Source organism: Azolla caroliniana, unplaced genomic scaffold, assembly GCF_043228905.1.
Source record: "Azolla caroliniana isolate FFs.n. ecotype wild unplaced genomic scaffold, voAzoCaro1.0.p SCAF_15, whole genome shotgun sequence".
Taxonomy (NCBI): domain Eukaryota; kingdom Viridiplantae; phylum Streptophyta; class Polypodiopsida; order Salviniales; family Salviniaceae; genus Azolla; species Azolla caroliniana.
In genome coordinates this window covers 6,099,898-6,123,003 of record NW_028230450.1, presented here as the reverse complement: position 1 = coordinate 6,123,003, position 23,106 = coordinate 6,099,898, and the positions used below count along the sequence as shown (strand labels likewise).

The window sequence follows — 23,106 nt, the reverse complement described above, 5'->3', positions numbered from 1 at the left end:
GACGAGATGACCTGGGTGGTCGACTCCGGAGCGTCGTTCCACCTTACCCCGGACCGGAAATGCTTCTCATCCTACTCAGCCGGTGATCACGGCTGTGTCCGGATGGGGAATGAAGGTACATGTCGAATTGTCGGCATAGGAGACGTGTGGTTGACAACACCAACTAGATGCAAGCTACTGTTGAAGTATGTCCGACACGTTCCTGAGGTTCGTCTGAACCTGATATCAATCGGTCGGCTAGATGATGAAGGCTACACGGGTAGCATCTGGAACGGTGTTATGAAGTTCAACAAAGGAAGCCTAATTGTGGCTCGGGCTGGTAAACACGTTGTACCTGTTGAATTCCCGGTTATGCCTAGAAGAAGTGAACATGGCTTCCGACACTACCGGAGAGTTGTGGCACAGGAGGCTGTGTCACATGAACGAGAAGGGGATGAAGAGGCTTGCAGACGACAACCTCATTCCAGTGAAGAACGTGCACTTGGAGAAGTGCATTGATTGTCTGGCCAGTAAACAAAACCGAACCTCCTTCAGATCGAGGCCATCGATGAGACGTAATGCACCACTGGAGTTGTGCATACTGATGTATGTCAAGTGGACACGAAGTCACATGCCGGATCACAGTACTTCGTGACATTCATAGATGACCACATCCGGAAGCTGTGGGCCACACCGTTGAAGATGAAGGATCAGGTGCTATCCGTCTTCAAAGAGCTACACGAGAGAGTGGAAAGAGAAACCGGCCGGAAGATGAAGGCGGTTCGAGCAGATAACGGAGGTGAATACCGGGCGCAGTTCGAGGAGTATTGTCGCTCGAAGGGAATCCGGCTTGAATTTACCGTGCCGAAGACGCCGGAACTAAACGGGCTGGCCGAGAGGATGAACCGGACCATAATGGAGAGGGTCCGGAGTATGTTGGCGCATGCAAAACTACCCAAGAAGTTTTGGGTTGAGGCACTGTCGACGGCGACATATGTGATAAACAAATCACCCTCAGTACCCTTGGACGGAGACACGCCACAGAGAGTCTGGACCGGTAAGGAAGTGTCCTACCGGCATCTGAAGGTATTCAGGTGTATTGCGTATGTGCATGTAGCTAAGGACCGGAGAGGAAAACTAGCTCTGAAGACCCGGCCATGCACATTCCTCGGTTACGGCGACGATGAGTTCGGCTACTGAGTGTGGGACCTGGTCGACAAGAAGGTATTCCGGAGTCGAGATATTATCTTCATGGAGGACAAGACGCTCGCCGACTGGGAGTCGAAGAAGAAGATAATGAACCCCGAGTCGACCAGTAAGGATCAATTCTACGATGAGCAAACCCAACCGGCAAGAGACCGGTTAGCACTCAAGGAACCTGCCGGTTACGGTGAGAATACCGAACCGGCAGAAGAAGAAGTAGAGGAAGCTGAAATCGGAACCGACCAAGACCCCGAATCGGATTTAGATGAAGAACAAATAGTGGAGCCGGTTGCCGAAGGCCAAAGACGGAGATACCCTCTCAGAGAGAGAAGGGCTCCCTGGAGATTTCCGGATGCAGAGCATGTGCTGCTGACCGATGAGGGAGAGCCGGAAATCTTCGAAGAAGCAAAGGATGACACCCATAGCCGCAAATGGTTAAGTGCCATGCAGGCTGAGATGGATTCCCTGCATGAGAACCATACGTATAAATTGGTGGAGTTTTCAAAAGGAAAGCGGGCACTCCGAAACAAGTGGGTGTACAAGTTGAAATCGGGAGATGCTGGCAACCCCCCGAGATACAAAGACAGGATTGTGGTGAAGGGGTTCCAGCAGAAGAAGGGCCTGGACTTCGACGAGATATTTGCCCCGGTAGTAAAGATGACCTCCATCCGGACAGTGTTGAGTATAGCGGCAAGCATGGAGCTCGAGGTAGAGCAGCTAGACGTGAAGACGGCATTCCTTCACAGTGACCTCGAAGAGGAGATCTACATGCAGCAACCGAAAGGATTCATGGAGAAAGGGAAGGAGCACCTGGTATGCCGGTTGAAGAAGAGCCTATAACTCAAAATAGGAAACCCTTCATAAGAGCCCCTTCCTCTCCTTTTATAGTCCAAGGAGGTAAGGACGTTGTGTTGAATAGCAGTCGGCCAAAACCGAGACTCAGACACTTAATGGAAGAACAAAACTAGAAATGGAGGTTAATACACTTACACATAAGAGACGACGCGGGATGTTTACATGGAAAACCCTAACAGGGAAAATCCACGGGAGCCCACAGACTCCAACTATCACTATATGACAAAGGAGGTACAACAGAAGACTTAGCGGCAAGGACCTCGAGCTCTATGTCTTCGCCAACCGGCCGTTACAACAAAACTCGTTTTCTCTCTCTCTCTCTCTCTCTTCTCTCTCTCTCTCTCTCTCTCTCTCTATACAATAGAATGAAGATAACTACCTCTACCTAAGATGATTGCCCTAAGTTATATTTATACTTATATGGCTTTAGGACTATTTACAATTATAGGCATGACAAACCCATTAGAAACATATTTACACATGTGTCCCTATTTCTGGTTCACACCGGATCCGGATCCGGTTCATCCGATCTGGTCCTCTTGATCCTCATCCAGATCCCATCCGGAGGAACCGAAATCCCAACAATCTCCCCCTTCACTCCGGCATGGGATGTCTCGTTAGTCCAATTCGTCTCCGACACGCATCCAGCTTGTCGGTTGAAAGCACCTTGGCCAGCATGTCCGACCCATTCTCCTCCATGTGGATCTTCGTTAGCACGAAGTCTTGATCTTCTACTCTATCCCGGATCCAGTTGTACTTGCGTTGGATGTATTTCGTCCAGGAATGGTAGGTCACATTCTTCGCAAGGTGGATGGCACTTTGACTATCACAATAGAGCCGGAATTCCTCCTGTAGGATCCCTAATTCTCCAATGAAATCTTTCATCCAGATTATCTCCTTGCTGGCTTCCACCATTGCCATGTACTCCACCTCCATCGTTGACAGTGCAACGGACTTTTGCAACCTCAACTACCACGATACGTCTCCCCCTGCATAAGTCATGACATAACCAGATGTAGACCAACTGGTGTCTGCATCAGCCGACATAACCGAATCCATGAATCAGTCGAGTTGGGGTTTACCTAAGCCAAACCGGAGGCACAGGTTCGATGTGCCTTTCAAGTACCAGAGGATCCACTTGACGGTTGCCCAATGTTCTCTACCCGAATTGCTCATGAACCGGCTGACTAATATCCAATATCCAGTCGGGTGCACACCATTGCATACATTAAGCTTTTGAAGGCAGAGGCATATGGTATCTTCATCATATCCGACTTCTCTGCCTTTGTCTTTGGGCTTTGCTTTCCGGACAGGTTGCAATTTGCCGGAAGTGTCGATCCAACCAGCTTCACATCCAACATGTTGAACCGTTTAAGCACCTTTGTCACGTACTTCTCCTATGACAGCCATAGTAATTTCTTTGACCGGTCCCGGATTATGTGCATCCCCAGTATCTGTCTTGCCGGACCCAAATCTTTCATTGAGAAGGTTTGGCTCAAAGCCTTCTTTAGATTTCCGATTTTGGTTCGGTCCAGTTTAACGATCAACATGTCATCTACATACAATAGGAGTATCAGGAAGTCAGCTCCGTTAAATTTCTTCACGAACACACAATGGTTGGCTTGCATCTTGTGGTACCCTTAGTCGATCATGAAGGAGTCGAACTTCCGGTACCATTGTTGGGGAGGTTGCTTCAGTCGGTATAAGGTCTCCTTCAACCGGCACACCAGGTGTTCCTTCCCTTTCTTCTCAAATCCTTCTGGTTGCTGCATGTAGATCTCTTCTTGGAGGTCGTCATGTAGGAATGTTGTCATGACGTCCAGTTTCTCTACCTCGAGGTCCATGCTTGCCACAATGCTCAACATTGTCCGGATGGATGTCATCTTTACTACCAGCGCAAAGATTTCGTCGAAATCCACTCCTTTCTTCTGTTGAAAACCCTTCACCATGAACTGGGCCTTGTACCTCGATGGATTTCCGGCGTCTCCCGGTTTCAGCTTGTACACCCACTTGTTCCGGAGTGCCCTTTTCCTTTCGGCAACTCCATCAGTTCGTGTGTGGTTCTCATATAGAGAATCCATCTCGTCTTGCATGGCACTCAACCACTTGCGGCTGTGGGTGTCTTTCTTTGCTTCTTCAAAGTTTTCCGGCTCCCCCTCATTGGTCAACAAATACGTGCTCTACATCCGGAAATCTGTGGGGGCTCTTCTCTCTCTGAGAGGGTATCTCCGTCCTTGGTCTTCAACAACCGGTTCCTTCGTTTGTTCTTCATCCAAATCCAATTTGGGGTCTTGATCTGTTTCAGTGTCCAAAACTTCTTCCCATTAGGTCCGGATTCTTGTCCGACTCCGACCAGTTCTTTGAGTGTCGTCCGGCTCCCAGCCGGATGAGTCCTTATGTCTTTTGACTGATCTTTGTCAGTCAATCCGAAGTCTGTTATCTTCTTCTCCAACTCCTAGTCGGAAATAGTCTTGTGTTCCATGAAGACTATGTCTCAACTCCAGAACACCTTCTTGTCGACCAAGTCCCACACTCGGTAGCTGAACTCATCATCGTTATATCCAAGGAATATGCATGGTTGGGATTTTGTATCCAATGTCGCACTCTTGTCCTTTGCTACATGCACATAAGCGAGACACCCGAACACCTTCAAATGCCGGTAGGACACATCTTTTCTAGTCCATACTCTCTACGGTGTGTCTCTGTTCAAGAGTGGTGAGGGATATCTGTTTATCATGTAGGTCATTGTCATCAACGCCTCAGCCCAAAACATCTTGGGTAACATTGCATACACAAGCATGCTCTGGACTCTCTCCATCATGGTCCAGTTCATCCGTTCGGCCAATCCGTTTATTTTTGGTGTCTTCGGCATGGTAAATTCGAGACGGATTCCCTTCGATCGGTAGTACTCCTTGAACTGACCCTGGTATTTGCCTACGTTATTTGCTCGAACCGCCTTCAGCTTCCAATCAATTTCTCTTTCCACTCTCGTGTGGAGCTCTTTGAAGACAAACAACACTTGGTCCTTCATCTTCAATGGTGATACCCACAGCTTCCGGTTGTGGTCATCTATGAACGTCATGAAGTACTACGATCTGGCATGTGACTTCATGTCCACTTGACACACATCGGTATGCACCAGCTCCACGCGGTGCATTCCGTCTCATCGGTGGCCTTGTTCAAAAGGAGGTTCGGTTTTGCTTGCCGGTTAGGCAGTCGGTGCACTTCTCAAGCTGCATGTCCTTCATCTCCGGAATGAGGTTGTCCTCGGCAAGTCTCTACATCCCCTTCTGGCTCGTGTGACACAACCTCTTGTGCCACAGCTCACCGACAATGTCGGATACTACGTTCACTTCTTCCTGGCATATCTGAGCATGCATCAAATATGTGTGTTGATATTTCAGGCTCGAGCCACGATCAGGCTTCCCTTGCTGAACTTCATGACTCCGTTCCGCATGTTACCCATGTAGCCTTCATCATCTAGCCGACTAGCTAATATCAGGTTCAATCGAACCTCCGAAACATGTCGGATATCCTTTGGCAATAGCTTGCATCTGGTTGATGTCTTCAACCACACATCTCCTATGCCAACAATTCAGCATGACCCTTCATTCCCCATTTGGAAACAATCGAGATCTCCGGTATTGTAGGACAAGAAGCATTTCCGACCCGGTGTCAGGTGGAACGATGCTCCGGTGTCATGAAGGTTTTCGGCGATAGTGTGAAACTTGTGAGGAACATACAAAATCGAGTGTGGTTCTTCTCACGAAATATAAAACAATAATATTGAAGATACTATTTTAAATAATTTTAATATCTTCGTACAAAAAGATGGAGGTCTTGAAGAGATTTTGAATGCACTTTGCTACATAACAAACGGACATCTAAGTGTCAAGTTATGTGGGTATGAAGTTTGCAAAGAAAAATAGAAAAATAAAAATTTGTGAGATATCCCACATAGACAAGACAAATAAGGATCTCACCATATATAATGCAGAGCAAAAGCTATTATCTTTGTGTCCATATGTGGAGAATAGAAAGGATGAGTTGAATGACTTGATGAATGAATGTAGCCTAGTTCATTGGTTTTGGACGGCGACGGAGCCGAAACCGGACAGACGGACGGAACCTCAGGATGCAAACCGAACCAACTCGAGATGCGTCGATCGGCGACGGAATCGGCAACCGGCAACCGGCAACTGACTGGTGTCGGCAAACTCGGTTACTGGCATCCGATGACCTTGGGATGTGGACTAAACCGGGCTAGACCGAATGGATGCAAATCAGATGGATTGGTCAGGTCAGTTGATCGCGGTGCATGGTGTTTTAAATATATTTGGTCCAAAAGCCTAATAGTATTTTGTGCTTTAAAAGGGATGTAAGCAAGACTTGAACCTTACACCTCTAAGATAGGAGGCAATAGACTTACCACTATGTTATGTCATTTCTTAGAAATGTTTTTTCTATCATTATAGTTTTACATTCCATGCATCACATGCATGTCTTGTACCCTCACATGTATCATATGCATGGGAGCATCTATAAAAGGGTGGATGAAAAAGATCAAAGGGGGCAATGTATTAATCAAGAAAATAAAAAGTAAGAAATTCGTTATCCAATTGATGTATCAATCTTGTTCTTCAAATCTAAAGTCAAAAGTTCAATCTTAATCTCTCTCAATCTAAAGTCAAGTGTTCTATCTTATCTCAATCTCTCTCTCTTTCAATCTATCTTAATTCCTTTCTCGCTAACGCTAGTGCAAACTTCGAGTCCTTCTAGTCCAAGACCCCGGCGGTTCCGACTCACGATCTGCACGTAGTGACGGATCTTCACGGCACCGGAATCGACAACCCACATTGCCTCGTCACCGACAAGGTTTAACTCATTCTCCTCGGTGATGAGTAGTAGTTCTTCTTCACTTGTCGCGATCGTCGACGTTCCTTTCCGATCCAGACCTCTACGGTCCAATCCATTTCAGTCCAAACTCTTCTTTGAATCGGTGGTGTCAGCCCCTTTGTCTTTCCGGAAGTGTCGACGGTTCTTCTGGAAGTGCCCCGGCTTCCCACAGTAGAAGCACATGGTGTCACGGACAAGTATAATAGAGCAAAGAGAACACAAGAAAAGAACACAAGAGAGAGGAAAAGAACAAGAACTCAACCTATAGAATCCGTAACTGGTGTTGTTCACCTTGATTAGAATCAAGGTGCACCTGAGTATTTATACAAGAAGGTATGACTATGTAAGCCAGCTAGAAATAGAGTATGCATGAGGATGCATGCAATAGAGAATGCATGAGAATGCGTGCAAGCTAGAAACTTCCAATGTTCAATCTAGACTAGATGAAGTTGGATTTGGTACAAGGATGCATAGGTAGCTCAATTGATAGGGTTCCCAATAGAGATCATGAGGTCTTGGGTTCAATCCCTATCTTCCTCCGTGGCATATGTCTATGACATTATCTTCCCTTTAAGGCCGCCTCCTAACACCCGCGGTCGGTTGATGAAAAGCACGAATTGTCTCCAGTGCATTTCGTAAATGTGCAATTGGTTCCCATGTGGCGTCCGAAAGAGGGTAACCATTCCATAAACCAAGTATTGAAGTTTTTGGCGACGCAAGCGGGAGTCAAGGATCCAGTCAACCTCGTACTCTTCACCTGTCGATAATTCCATAGGTGGCGGAGGAGGAGGTGGTCGTCCCGGAATGTGAGAAGGATGGTAGGGTTCGAGGAGAGAGACGTGGAAAACATTGTGAAGCCGAAATGTGGGGGGAAGCGCTAATTGGAAGGCAATTGGGTTAACGTGCTCGAGGATACGGAAGGGGCCTAGCTTTCTGTAATTGAGCTTCGCGCATGGACGGGTGGTTGTGAATCGTGATGTGGCGACATAGTAGCCAAACCATGTCACCGATTGCGAAGGTCGGAGCCGGAGTGACCAAGCGATGTCGGTCAGTGTGAGCTTTATATTGTTTGCCAATGGCACGGAGCTCGAGGGAGAGGTCACGATGGACATCTTGTAAGGTGTGGGCACGCCTCTTGGCCGACGGATTGATGGAAGTCTCCGGAATGGAAATGTTGAAACGAGGGTGGAAACCGTAGTTTGCAAAGAATGGGGAAACCTTAGTTGAGGCATGGATACTATTATTGTAGGCAAATTCCAACATGGCAAGGAAGTCCACCCAATCATCTTGTTGGTAGCTAATTGTACACTGGAGGTATTGTGCGAGGATTTGGTTGACTCTTTCGGTTTGGCCATCAGTTTGAGGGTGGTGCGCGATTGACAAGTTCACAGAAGTCCCGAATTTCTATAGAAGTCGACACCAGAAGTGGGAGATCAATTGAGGACCTCGATCAGAAGTGACATCCTCAAGGAAGCTGTAATTGGACGACGTTTTTCAGAAAAAGGTCAATCGTCTCCTCCCCCGAAATGGTTTTCGCACATGGGACAAAGTGAGCCATCGTCGAAAACCGATCGACGACCACTAGCACCGTGTCATGGTCACCGACCCGAGGAAGGTCGGTCATAAAGCCCATGGAGAGAGATGCCCAAGGTCGACTGGGAATTGGAAGTGGGTGTAGAAGGTTGTATGGATGATGGTGAGCCGCTTTGGAGCGAGCACAGATGTTAGAAATTTTGATAAATTCTTTGACCAATTTCCAAGGTTGGGGCCACCAAAACCCCCGAGATAGCAACGCTAGCGTTTTCGCGACCCCAAAGTGTCCGGCAAGAGGATCATCGTGGCAAGTTTGTAGTACTCGGATGCGACATGTGCCAGTTGGTACGTAAAGGAGATGATTATGATAGAGTAGCCCATCCTGAGTTGTAAAGTGACTGAGATCCGAGCTTTGCATTTCCTAGGGTGGGTTGTTGAGGTGCGCCATGATGTCAGCAGTGAAAGGGTCCAACATGGTTGCTTGGGCTATCTCTTTGAGCAATGAATCATCATGCAACATATGCGAACATGTGGAGTTGATCGGGCTGCAATAACCAATGCAATTGCTGAGAATATGCGTCGTCACTTGGGCGTAGTCCAAAGTCAGGTCACCGAGAGAGAGCATCCACTTTCCCATGTTGAACGTCGGGTCGAAACAAGATTTCGAAGTCGTTGTAAGCGAGAAAAGATGACTAGTGAGCCTGCCGCCGATTCAACGTACGAGTGGTGGTGAAGTAGATGAGATTCTTGTGGTCGGTTAGCACCTGAATACGATGTTGGGCCCCAACCAAATAGGGTCGCCATTCGGCGAAGGCCGAGATGATAGTTGCAAGCTCCTTGTCATAGACCGGATAATTGATTTCAGGCGTTGTAAACTTCCGAGAGTAGAAGGCGACCGGAGCAACATGTAGCTAGCCAAGAAACCTATGGTCCATGCTCGGACGAAGCACATAGAAGTGCATTATCACTTTGTGCGTGAGTGGGTCCTTAGCAGTGAAGTAGAACTACGTTATGTCCGGATGGATCGACAGGTTGTCGACATCTACTCAAAGGCCCTTGGAACTGACAAATTGCAACATTTTTTGGAAATGTTTGGTCTTCAACATCTCGACATGCCGCACTTGAGGGGGAGAACCAGGACTGAAGGGGGGAGAACCAGAACGGAAACCAGGAAAACATGGGGAGACAAGAAGAAAAAGGAAGTCGAGTTGTCTGAAGAAGTCAGAACAAGTGGAGACAACGATAGATTCAAGATGGACAGAGCCGACTTGAACGAGAAGGCCAAGACCCAGACATGGTCCGATGTTGTGAAGGGCCTGAAAACGGAAGACGAGTTGGAGACTACCAACTCGGACAAGAGCTGGAACGAATTGGAGGCCAAGCGAACTAGAGGGCATTGAAGACGGTGCCGGAGTCACAAAAATGAAGGAGATGAGATGGGCCTATCGAGCAAACAAGCCGACCAAGGAGGTTGAGGAGCGCAAAACTAGACGGGTTGCGAAAGGAGGAATCGAACCGGACGAGGAGCGCGAGTGAGACAGGAGGATGCCAGAAGGAGTCGGATGAAAGAACCGGTTGCCCCAGACACTAACTCCACGATCCGACCTCAAGTTGAGCTTGAGGGGGAGTGTTGAGCGAGCAAGCTCAATCGGATCCGGACCGACTAGATAAGCCAGAGCCAGATCGTATCCGGATAGTATATGGAACTAGGAGCCGGATCGGAGAGCCAGACCCACGTGTGTAGCGGTAGGTTGTTTAGAGACCTCTACACTTCTAGAGTACTAGGTGGTCATGGTCCTCGTAGTTAGTGTTAGCCGCTTGTATGAGCATTGAAGTACATAGTACTTCTATCAGTCCCTTGTGGACTGGTATAAAGAGTGCTCACTAAGCACATCCTATGTACAGAGTATTATTTTTTTAATATAGTTTATGCTATTCTACTCTCTCTATCTCTCCCAATCTCTATATGTGTTGTCACGGACAAGTATAATAGAGCAAAGAGAAGACAAGACTAGAACACGAGAGAGGAAAAGAACAAGAACTCAACTTATAGAATCCGTAACTGGTGTTGTTCACCTTGATTAGAATCAAGGTGCACCTGAGTATTTATACAAGAAGGTAGGGCTATGTAACCCAACTAGAAATATAGTATGCATGAGGATGCATGCAATGGAGAATGCATGAGAATGTGTGCAAGCTAGAAACTTCCAATGTTCAATCTACTACATGAAGTTGGATTTGGTACAAGGATGCATAGGTAGTTCAATTGGTAGGATTGCCCAATAGAGACCATGAGGTCTTGGGTTCAATCCCTTACCTTCCTCCGTGGCACATGTCTATGACATGTGTCTTGTAAGGTTTCCATTAAACCTATACTCTCTCTGTTGCTATATGGTTGAACCAGTTTGTCATAAGCTTCTACATATTAACTTTTACACAGTTTGCTAGAAGTGTCAACCCAACCAGCTTAGCATTCGACATGCTGAACCTTTGAAGCACCTTTGTCGTGTACTTTTCCTGTGACAACCACAACTGCTTCTTCGACCGGTCCCAGATTATGTGCATCCCTAGGATCTGTCTCGCTGGACCCAAATCTTTGTGTGAAAATAGTGCTCGGTCACAACCGAGTCTTAAACTCGTAATGGAAGAAAACAAAAAATAGGAATAAGACGATTAGTGCACTTACACAGAATGAAACAACACCAGATGTTTACATGGAAAACCCTAATCGAGAAAAAAACCATGGGAGCCCACAGACTCCAAACTATCACTATGAGAGGTAGGAGTACAATAGGAAACTTAGAGGCAACGACCTCAAGTTCTATGTCTTTGCCAACCAGCGGTTACAACAAAAAAGCTTTCCGTATCTCATGCTCTCTTTGTACAAATACTAACAACTCTTCAACATTTTTTATTTGGTAGTGACTACGTAATATAACATTGATGCAAAGCCCTTTAAGTATGTAAACTGAAGAGCAATCGCGGGTTGATTGTTGTCAACAAGACATGACATTGTTTTTATGATTGGCTACTAATATGTTATACCATTGCCCTTGTCAATCACTAAAAAAGAATGGAAGAGGTATGTAACTGTAATTGTGGATGATGGCATATCTTGAAACTTAGTTGCCATTCTAAATTTTCACATCTAGCAAAGTTCTTCATTTGAATAATATTGATTGAGGGTTTGTTTGCCTTTGGGGATTCACTCTAAAGAGATGTGGACTAGCAACAAGTAATTAATTCCCGCTTTTGCATAGTTTTTTTTCTTTCTAATAACACTTTTATTACTAGTGGGAAACCTCAAAGTGAGGTGAAAACCCACAAAGAATAAAGAAAAATATACAAGTGTCGATTAGAAACTAAAGAGCTTAAAAGCACTCAAAGTAAAGATTGTAAATTTGCAGACAATCAAATAGAGATTTCCTGAGGGATTGCTTAAAGAAGCTAACTTCATGCAGTTGGTTTCGATCAAAGACCTTATTATTACGGGTTGTTCAAATGGTCCATAGTGCCCAAAATTGTATCCATTGGAGAAAATAGGCATTGTTGGATAGGGCGCACGGAATTTGTCCAAATATCCAAAAGTGTTTACCAAACCTTCGGCCAGGAAATATGTCATAAAGAGATGCACTTAGTCTTTGTACAAATGTTGTAGTGAATGAGCAAGTCCATAATAAGTGTGGGACCGTTTCCAATCATCCACCACATCTTGCACAATGTGGCGAGGCTATTGATCTCTTTTGAAGATTCGACCCAATTGGGAGCACACCTAATAGGCATCTCCATAGGAATATACCCGTTGCTTAAGTGGAAGACCAGAGCTCCATAAGCTTGTAAGCATATTTTTCCACCAGGACTGCATTTTGTGTAGGTTCCATAATGCATTTGCATGTTCATGAAACCATGGGACAAGTTGCAACAACATATACATTGAATGTGTTGTAATGTTATGCATTGGAATAACAATGTTCCCTTTTTGTAACATCCAATCCTAAATCCTACGATCTCCATCTAGAGGTGGCATAGGTACTAAGGAAAGTACTAACTTTGTGACTTGATTCCAGATAACGCGATGATGTGGCCCAAGACTATAATGATCTCATGGAAAGAAGGTTTAGTCAAATTAATATCTCAAAAGAAACTATGTGAATCTTTTTTGGATTGGCGACCAATCACTCTCATGCTAGTGATCTATAAACTTATTGCAAAGATAATTGCTAATCGTATTAAGGACACTTTGTTGGGAGGCATTCACGTAAACTAGTACGGGTTCATTCCCCAAAGGCAAATTACATATAATATTGTTAATGCCTATATTGGAATGGAGTATGCCAAATCACCAAACAATATGTATTGCTCATGCAAATTGACATTGAAAAGGCCTTTGACACCATCCAATGGGATTTTGTGGCAGGCGCAATAGTCAAACTAGGATTTGGTCCAAAAATGTCTCAAGTAATCTATTGGCTTTATGGGTCTAGCACGTCTTTATGCATTATTGAGGGTGATTTGACAGATTCATGGAGTTTAGCCAAATCAGTACGATAAGGTTGTCCTGTAAGTGCATTGTTGTATGAAATCGCAACTCAACCACTACTATTGTACATGGATCATCCAATATCAATTGGTCAACTTCATGGTTTGCAAATGAAAGATGGACATGATTTCGTGGCTCATGCATATGCAGATGATACATCATTCCAGTCACAAAACAATCCAAATGATATGAGGGTGATTATGGATGCCCTCAAATTGTATGGATTAACTGTTGGATTGCATGTTAACTTCAACAAGTCCAAAGTTCTACCCTTGACACCATACAATCAACTTTTGTGGCTAGGTCAAGTTGTTAGCCCAAATGAAATGGTTAGACATATTGGCTATCCATTGGGATGGAATGCAACAGGGAAAAGAAAGGCTGAAAGGGTTTTGCAAAAAGTGAGACAAAAGCTAAGCTATTGGAAGATTGCAACATGGCCACTCCATGCCAGATTGAGGATAGTGCAATCTATATTCATGGTTTACATGCACTATTACTTAATGACGATTTGTTGGCCGAAACACATGATACAAAAGATTAACTCATAAATCATAAGCAGCTTTGGGTGCTCTAAGCAGTCGCATAGAGGTATACGACTCCTATCACTAGAGAAGATATGCACTCCACAATTGAGTGGAGGGCTAAATATTCTTAATTTGCATTTGCATATGTTGGCTAGAAAAGCTACTTTATTGCCAATTTTTTTTGAAAAAACATTTCCTTGGGCAAGAATGCTATCTTATATGTTTGATCATTTGAAAACCAAGTCATTTGGCTCATGGAATACTAGCCATTGAGATGTAGTGTTTGGAAAGCTTGACGGGCACATCAAAGGCTGTCCGTTTAACTCAAAGCTTCTAAGGCACTGAAGGAAGTATTGCACCACATAAAATGGAGAGGTAGGAATTCAGAATTAGGGAACTCTTTATGCCTCGAAAGTTTACACTAAAGTGCTATATTCCCACAGTCACTAGCTGAGCAAGAGCCTAGGAAAGCTTATTTTTTAGCAAAGAAGGGGCTGAAATCAATTGCAGATGCGGTAAATGACCAAGGTCACTTATTGCACTTCAATGACATGACATGTCGCGTTTGCACAGTTTCAAATAGAAGATAAGACTCATCGTTTCATACAATGTCTTAATTGCTCGTTAATTTTGTCACATTGGTAAGTTTTTTTCTCTTCTTTTGTTTTTCTTGTAGTAGTAGGGGGGGGGGGGGGGGAGGGTATTTTCATAAATATTCAAAAACTGATGAATGAATGGATGGCTCATGATTAATAAAACAGAAGGGTTTTCTCTCCTCCTGTTCCTCCTCTTCGCCATCGCCATCGCCATCGCCATCAGAGCGAGAGACAGAGATTTCTGTAGACTTTCGTGCCCGCACTCTCAGAAACAAAGTCGGAGTTAGATAAATCTACCGAGGAGGGAGCAGATTCAGTTCTACGGATCCGATCCTTCCCTGTCACTTTTTGCTTGGAGCTTCTGCAGACCCTTATCCTACATCACACTTCGATCTTTCAACGCCGTGCTTCTTATCAGGTTTTCTGTTCGATCTCTTCTTGCTCTAACTGACATGCTTTTGACTTGTATTTCTCTTGGAATATCTCGAACGAGCATCTCGTAAGCTGGAAACAACTGCTTTGCACATCTCTACCGTGGTTCAACGGTTTAGTACAGTGCATTTTTCTCCTGACTGACAACTATTGCTCGCATTTCACTTCACTTGTCTGACATATCTTTAACGAACATCTAGTAAGACAAACCATGGATTTTGAGGTCTCTGTCAAGGTCTTGTCCTCGGTGATATAGTTTTTCTTGTATGTTGATCCGAACAGATTTCAAGGAATTTATGCTGAGCTTAAAATATTTAGCTTTCACACGTTCACTATGAATTCTAGGTTTTGTACTGTCCATTTTTGCCTAGAACTTGATTTCTGATATACTTTGGCTGTATCATTGATTTTTCACAGTGCATTGTAGGATGTTCTACACTACATCTTGCCTAGGTTTGACTTTCATTGGCGTTTTCTACTTTTATTTCGCTTCAAATAGTCTCAATGCACACCTGGTAAACTTAAATATGTAATTTTCACGTCCTCACCATTGATTCTAGAGTTTAGCACAGTTCATTTTGCTTAGGTTTATTTCTTTCTGATGTACTTGTGTTTATATTTCAGTTAAAATAGAGTCAATAAACACTAGGTAACCTTAATCACATAGTTTTGCCTGCATTTCCCATCAATTATTTTCAACAACCATTTGGTAACCTTAAATATGCCAATTTCACATCTCCAGAATGGATTCTGGTGGTTTAACAGTCTGCATTTTACTTAGGTTTTGGTCTCAATGATTTACTTTTGCTTGTGTTTTGTCTCAAATAGTTTCAAGGAACAAGATGGGCTGATATTTCACATCTTCATGATGGATTCTAGGGCGTATAATAGTGCATTTTTGTCTAAAGTCTTGCTATCACCAACATATTTGTGTGGAATATTTTTTTTTACATCTCGACCATGCTTATAATCACTGATTCCTAGTATTCTCTTTAATGATTAGGTTTCAACAAACATTAACTAAAACAGAGATGCTGGGAGACTGGGTCTCAGAATAAACTAGGGGTCTTTTCTATGACCACAAGTCTAACATGTATTTCCCATTTCGTCACGACACAAATTCCAAAGAGGTTGGTTTCTTTTTTCACTTCCTTTCAAATGTAATATATCAGCATAATATATGAAGCCTGCACTTTTTGGTTGTCTTTCCAAGGACCTTTTCATTACTCCGTGAGAAAGTATCTGAACTAGACTCATTGTGACATGCTGTATTGCATCATTATGTTTTCAATACGATGCTAGAGAAGTTTGTAAACTATTCGTTGCCAATGTGGTATCAATAATTTCTATGTTGTGGTATTATGTTCTGGTTATGTCTGGTGCAAATTAATCCTATAAATCTTTATGAGAAATTGTAACATTCTTCTCTGCACGACCAGAAATAGCTGCATCTTGATAAAGACAGGTTTGGATGTGTTTGATTAGGGTGTTCACTTCTGATATTCTTGTTACCAAATGATATAATGCATTTGTTTGATTGAGTTGAATCTTGGTTATGCCTCTAAAGACATAAACAAAGGTGTTTATTTATAGTTTCAAAATTTTCTATGAGGACTTAAGTCTTGTCTGTAGATAGCAAATGAAGCAGTAATTCCTACTTTTCTATAAGGAATTAAGTCTATCCTGTAGATAATCAGCAGTGATGATTCTCCCAGCACAAAGGATGTTTGGACTATATTAAAAGAAGACCAATTCACCACCATTATTTTCAAAACTGGTGGTCTTTTAAGTGTGTTTGCAAAATTCTTTTATTTGTTTATTTTTGTGTTGCTGAGACCATAAAACATCATGAACTAGTTGTAGAAGCAGATAAAACAAAACCACATTCCAATTTTCCTTTTTTGGATGATATCTTCTCATATATTGTGGCTTTCCATGCACAATATTTTCTGCTTGTCAAATACCTTTTCATAATTGTGACTTCATAAACAGCTGGTACATGGTTTTGTCAGACCAACAGTTTTATGGTCAAATTTATGAGGAGAAACTCATTTACTTGAGATTATGGAAGTAAGTTTATCTTTATTTGATTCATGTCTGGGCATGTTAATTTTTCTGAATCAACAGAAAGGGGCTATTCTGGCTTCACAGGTTGGGCCTTCCATTTCGTAGCATTCTATATGGAAGTGACTTTAATATTTCTAGTTCTAGACTCATCTCATAAAATTGTGGGTGTGCATGTTTATTATAGCTGTGATGTATAGTATATTCAGTAATATTATTGGCTATATCTAATTGATGCGTTCTTCCTCATTGCAGAGCATGCTTAATAGCTCAGGAACCCCAAACTTGCTTGATTCTCATAGCTCAGGAAGGCCTTTTGCATCATCATTCTCTGCACAGTCAGTCTCAAGTCCCGTTTTCCATCAGACAGGTGATTTAGACATATTCTTTGTGTAGTGTGCATCAGCTGATGCTTCCTTGCATGTGGATAGAATTTAATATTAAAGGGAGTCACTACAATTCTTTGATGCATGCAGGATTGATTATTTTGGATTGGCTATGATTCAGGCAGCATTCCGGGATTACATAATGTGCATGGGAACTACAATATGCCAATGATGCCTTCTTCATTATCTTCAAGAAATTCCGGTCTTGGAACTGCACCAGGTGGTGCTGCTCACCAACCTTCAGGAAGCATAACGGCAGGACGATTTTCAACCAACAACATGCCAGCTTCTTTAGCACAGGCATGCTTTTCTTTTTTATTGTATTACTCATTTTTTTGGGATACTGAAGATTCAATGTTTCTATGCATATATTCTGTTCATTGCAGATATCCCATGGTGGTCTGCAAGCTCACAGCAGTATGACAAGCCGGGCTAGTGTTGGAGGAAGCAGTGTATATTCTGGCAGTATGAATGGAGCTATCAGTTCGGTTTCAGGAACTTCTCCAGGCTCAGGAGCTGTAAATACTAGAGGAACAGTTCCTGGTTTGGGAGTTTCTCCATCAATGTTGAGTGGTGCTAGTCCTCGGATAACAAATTCAGTCAGTAGCATGAATAATGGGGCTGTTGGTGGTAGTCTCGGCCGGACCATCAATTCAGGAACTGGTCTCAATTTACCCAGTTTTAGTGGTTCACGGGTGAATTTAGGGACAAGCAATGTATCTGGAGGACTTGGTATGCAAGGTCCTGGAAGGCCTTTAACTAATGTTCTTCCACAAGGTAAAAATCTTTCATCTCAAAGACCATTTTGTTCACAAAGATTTTAAAACCTTGTGTGCTTGAAAGTTTTTATATATCTATCTATAATATATCTATATATTTATATAGTAAATATTCCTGTCTATTTATTTACTACACGAGGAGCAAATGGTTGCTATGTAGAATTTGACATGTTAAGCCATCTCTTGAAGTTGTAGGATGCTTTATGATTTATTCATATGAATGTAACATTTCAGACCTTTTTAAAGTATAGATATACACAGATATACATATATACTTGCTACACATAAAAGCTACCAACGTCAAAATAGTTGAAATTAAAGATTTTAAGGTTGATTTACTTAATAAGCTATTATAAACAGATGAAACACATTGATAAACTGTCACATTCTCACATGCTTGGATCCTCATATGTGCAAATAATCTGATACAATGGTCAATCATCAGCCATAGAAGGATAAACACGACTTCCATTATGCAAGTAATTTTAGAACTTTTAGTCAAATTGTTCTGGCGTTTCTCTTTAGACAACTCTTCGACCACGTGTTTTAAGATTATGTGCTGTCCAAAGTGTAAGCCAAGAAACCATCATGTACTGCTGAAGTCTATCAATATCATGAGGGTGAAGCACTGACCTGTTGTTGCTGCAACATGTAGATGACGACATGTTAAACTAGTACTTCCATTTCTGCAAACAATGCTATTGAAAAATGCTATTTTATATGAAATTGAAGGTTGTACTCAACAATCGAACATGTTTTCTTCCAGCCTCACCTCAGATGGTCTCACTTTTGGGAAGCAATTTTTCTAATTCACTTGGTAATGGTGCACAAACACAAACTGCCATTGGAAATGGTCAATTATCATCTATGGGATTGGTGAATGATGGTGCCTCAAGTGATGGGGCAGCTTTTGACATAAATGACTTCCCCCAATTATCAACTCGTCCAAGCTCAGCAGGCTCTCAGGGAGGTTTAGGTGCATGCCTGTTCTTCTCCCCAAAATATATGCTAGCTTTGTGAATTTGTAATCATTGAAGAAATTGGTTTACAGCCTCAATAAGGAAGCAAGTTGGTGTCAATCCCATTGTCCAGCAAAGTCAGGAATTCAGCATACAGAATGAGGATTTTCCTGCTTTGCCAGGTTTCAAAGGTATGAGCAAGAATATCGATGTATGTATAAGTGGAGATAATTTCTGATGGGAATCAGAATGAAGATTAACTATAATTTCTGATGTTAGGTGGAAATAATGACTTTACAACAGACATACATCAGAAAGACCCACAGCATGAAAATGCCCTAGCATTGATGCAATCACAGTATGCAGTAAGTACAGATTGACACATGCACTTTATGTTTGCACATTTACTCTTTTTGACAAACTGGTTATATTTTATGATGCGACATGTAATTTTACTGCACCTCTACTACATACCTACTCTTATGCTTATGGATGTTTACTCTTATACATACCTTCTCTTATGCATTCTTTTGTTCATTGTATACACTTGATGGGTGCATATGGATACGCCAGTGACAGTATTAATTCATGTCCTTCTGATCTTACACACTTGAGGATCTTCTATTGGGAGTAGTGGAGATGAGAATTGTTTCTGTGATGAAATTGTGGACCCTCAAATTTGCAAGTGTTTCATTTTAAATTGTATGGTATGCGAAGCATGGTTTCTAGGCTCTTTAAGTGAGAGAAATTGTGTACTCACATATCTGTCTTTCCAGTTGGTATGGCAACTTGATGAATGAAGTCAATGTTGATCCCTAGATATAGGATGTTAACACAAGGAGTCACCACTGGATAACGAAAATGTTTGTGATCTGGTGGCTGCTTTGCTGTAGTCTATCGTCCAGAGTATTCAGGATGAAAGCAGAGATAAAGAGTCTATGAAGTCCGCCTCAGGAATTCCCTTATTGTTGAGTTTTCATGAACAAATTCTATAGTCCAAATACATCCAAATGTATTTTGGGATGAATTCGGTATTGTAGTTGAAGAGTTTGTACAGCAAGAAATAGATGCCACTCTTGGCATTGAAATGATCATGCATTTGTTATATTCCAATGATGTAGTGCTTCTAGTAATGTATTCATAAAGTTTTACTGGGGCAGTCGCCTCTAGAATCGTACCATTTGACTTTATGTGTTGATCTTAAATGCATTGAAGGACTCAAACATGTGGTTGAACTTTAGTTAAGACAACGATATTTGTTCATAGGCTTTAAAAGAACACCTATGTATACCAAGATGGTCAAGGAGCCCAAATGATACAGTTCTGGAATGTATTTCCATGCACAACATTTGGTGCATCTGGCCTGTTCCCAATTTCCACTTCCTATGATCGAGAATCTGTACTTGAAATTCAAATTTTTTCTCCATCTGTACAAACTGAACTCACTGCACCCGCACTGATAGCTTTGAATATGATCTGTCAGCTTTTTTATTTGTTGCAGCACATTGCCCTTTTTTAGCTATTTCATTCGCAATATCACTTAGATAAACACATGCACCTATAATGTGTGCAAATGTATTATCATTTTGCTTTTTCTAACAACTTTATAACTCATATTAACACTAACTTGAAAAAAAATCATTTGAATTGACATTTTATAATTATATCTCTGAAACATTTGCAGATTGGAAGGTCGGCAGGCTTTAATGTAGGTGTCTCTTATGCACCACACAGGCAACAGACTCAGCAACCTCAGGGATCGTCTATTATATCTACTAGCTCTGCAGCTGGGTCTTTTTCAGGGTCCAACTCTTTGGATTTATTGCAAATGCATTCAGCAGCTGATGTATTTCAGGTATTTCTAGGACACTTCCATTTCTTACATCCTCCAATGGCTAGCTATATATGGATGAAAGCAAATGCACGTAATGCAAAGGGTAGTAGTAACATGTTATACCTGATGAATAAAGGAACATAATGGAAAATATTGTCTAACTTAACTTATTTGTGCAAGTTGCAGCCTCAAGCTGTGGGACCACCTGGTGGAAGTAGTACACAGATTCCCATATCTAGCTTGAGGTCAAGTGGTGGCCACACATCTGGCTTAGAATCATATGATCAACTGGTTCAACAATATCAGCAACAACATAACCAGTCACAGTACAGACTTGGTGCTCAACAGCAAATAGCTTCAATGGGACAGTCTTTGAGAGAGCAAGGACAGCGAATCATGTCAATTGACCGCTTTAGTTTACTTGGTCTACTTGGTGTGATTAGGATGACAAATCCTGATCTTACAACCCTAGCACTCGGTACAGATCTTACAACTTTAGGACTGAATCTTAATTCTAGGGATAATCTGTACCGTACTTTTGCATCACCATGGGCTGAAGGACCTGCAAAAGGTGAACCTGAGTTTACTTTGCCCCAATGCTATGTACACGAGGCTCCCCCACTTCAGGTTGGCCACAGTACTCAATAGAGAATATGGAACATCATTTAGTGACTCAGGTATTTTTGTTTTGCCTCTTTACAGCCAGGGTATTTTACCAAATTTCAGCAAGCGACACTATTTTATATTTTCTACAGGTTCGGTTTTAGGAGAACATTGTGTTTTTGACATAATTCATAAGCTCTATCATAAGACAAATGATTTTCAGAACTTATATATTATTTTTATCTTTTCTTGCGTTTGCAGTATGCCGAATGATGAAGCTCAATTATATGCTGCCAATGAGCTGTAAGTTTCCGTTGATTTATGCTTTATTACCGAGTGACGGATAGAAGTGAAAGTTCTTTAATACAAGTTAAAATGTGAATTTTCAGCTGTAATAGGAGTTGGTTCTATCATAAAGAATTGCACACTTGGTTTATACGTGTGCCAAATGTTGAGCCACTTGTCACAACACCGACATATGAACGAGGATCTTACTTCTTTTTTGATGTCAACTCTTGGGATATAGGAAGAAAGGTATAAAGCAAAGATCATTGTGAATTTGACAATTTGAATCAGCTGCATCCATTCTCACCTCCGTATGATAAATTATTCTTTTTGGTCAGGACCATTTTGTGCTTCAATATGAAATGGTGGAAAAGAGACCACAACTTCCACAGCATTAGCAGGTTCCTCTCCTCTTTAGTTCATTTTACTCCTAATTTTCCTCATCCATTTAGAATTGGTTGCAATCTTAACCAATTTGTAACGTGTAGAAGAAATTATATTGAGATGTTATAAAGGAAAATATCAATTGTTTTGCAAGTTTCTCATGGTTTTATTCTGTGTATTTTCTATTTTTTCTTGGTACTTTTGCAAACTGCTCTGTTTAGAAAGAATAATATTCGTGTGGCAACTTTTTTTGGGTGGAGTGAACTGACGTTTATTCCAGAGGATGACATACGAAGATTGCATAAAGAAGAGCATTGACACTGAAATATCTGATAGAAATCTTCATAAGAAGCCTGTTGTTTCAGATGTTGCTATAGCGGTAATAATTCTTTTGCAAGATGGAGAGTCAGAAGCCAGACCATACAACTAGTCATCTTCTGATGTCACATGTGCCATGTCCAGTGGGTTATCAATTTTTGTCTATGTTTGTCCAATGTATTGATTATGTATTAAAGATTAATAGAACGATATGATTAAGAACCTCCTAGAATAATTGTCACCGGGAATGTATGTCTTCCAAATCTCTCGAAGGACTAACATGCTCTTATTATCTTTCTATATGTGTTCTTATTGGCTTTGTACATGTGTTCCGTTAAGATTCTAATTGGTTTCCATTGGTAATCTCTATAGAGCTACAATAATTTGTAACTTTGTATAAAGATGGTAACAATTCAAAATGATCCGACACATCAGGGAGCCCATGGCATGACACTGTTGATATCATCTTATTCTTAAGAATGAATTTAAAACTCCAATCATTGGGATATTATTGTTATCTTTTTCCAATATCAAACATTCAAAGGCATCATTCTTTGATTTTATCGATTAACTCCCGTATTCATTCAGACATGATTAATTGTGCAAATGCTATGAAGATGAGGTCCAAGCTTGTGGCGCAGTCTTTCTGCGACCTCTTTTTGATTTTCAACAGATAGATGGTGATGCATGTGATGGTGTTGCTTGTGGACATGTATAGGAGTGCAGGCAAGTAAAATAGCAGGGAAGCAAGGTGGAATATTAGTGTTATAAATATAAGTAATTGATGATGGTGCCAATCATCTCGAATTCTGAGTTAACTGGTAAATCGTCGATAGTATGCTTATGTTACAGTCTGTCATATGCACTTGAACAGTGGTAGGCGAATTCATCATTGTATAATGGCCCATCCAAATCAACGATTCAGAGAAAACT

At 42.0% G+C, this 23,106-nt stretch overlaps 1 protein-coding gene and 1 non-coding gene across 5 annotated transcripts; one reads left to right on the top strand and one right to left on the bottom strand.

Moving 5' to 3' along the window:
- Nucleotides 1-14,284: 14,284 nt before the first annotated feature.
- Nucleotides 14,285-22,024, top strand: LOC147854489 (putative NOT transcription complex subunit VIP2). Of its 4 annotated transcripts, none has more exons than XM_087331166.1 (14): nt 14,285-14,547; nt 15,565-15,691; nt 16,881-16,995; nt 17,133-17,311; nt 17,398-17,788; nt 18,557-18,766; nt 18,842-18,940; nt 19,029-19,114; nt 20,434-20,604; nt 20,764-21,210; nt 21,286-21,338; nt 21,448-21,489; nt 21,576-21,720; nt 21,810-22,024. In XM_087331166.1, the coding sequence occupies exons 2-14, from the start codon at nt 15,653-15,655 to the stop codon at nt 21,867-21,869; spliced, it is 2,037 nt and encodes a 678-aa protein (XP_087187292.1). In that variant the 5' UTR covers nt 14,285-14,547; nt 15,565-15,652; the 3' UTR covers nt 21,870-22,024. The 4 variants fall into 4 exon arrangements, with proteins under 4 accessions (XP_087187292.1, XP_087187293.1, XP_087187296.1 ...); XM_087331167.1 differs by having other exon boundaries at nt 14,286-14,547; nt 20,770-21,210; XM_087331170.1 differs by lacking the exons at nt 14,285-14,547; nt 16,881-16,995.
- Nucleotides 16,918-16,995, bottom strand: LOC147854490 (small nucleolar RNA snoR35). The gene has a single exon (XR_015531093.1). It is a non-coding gene; the product is annotated as a small nucleolar RNA snoR35 (small nucleolar RNA).
- Nucleotides 22,025-23,106: the final 1,082 nt, after the last annotated feature.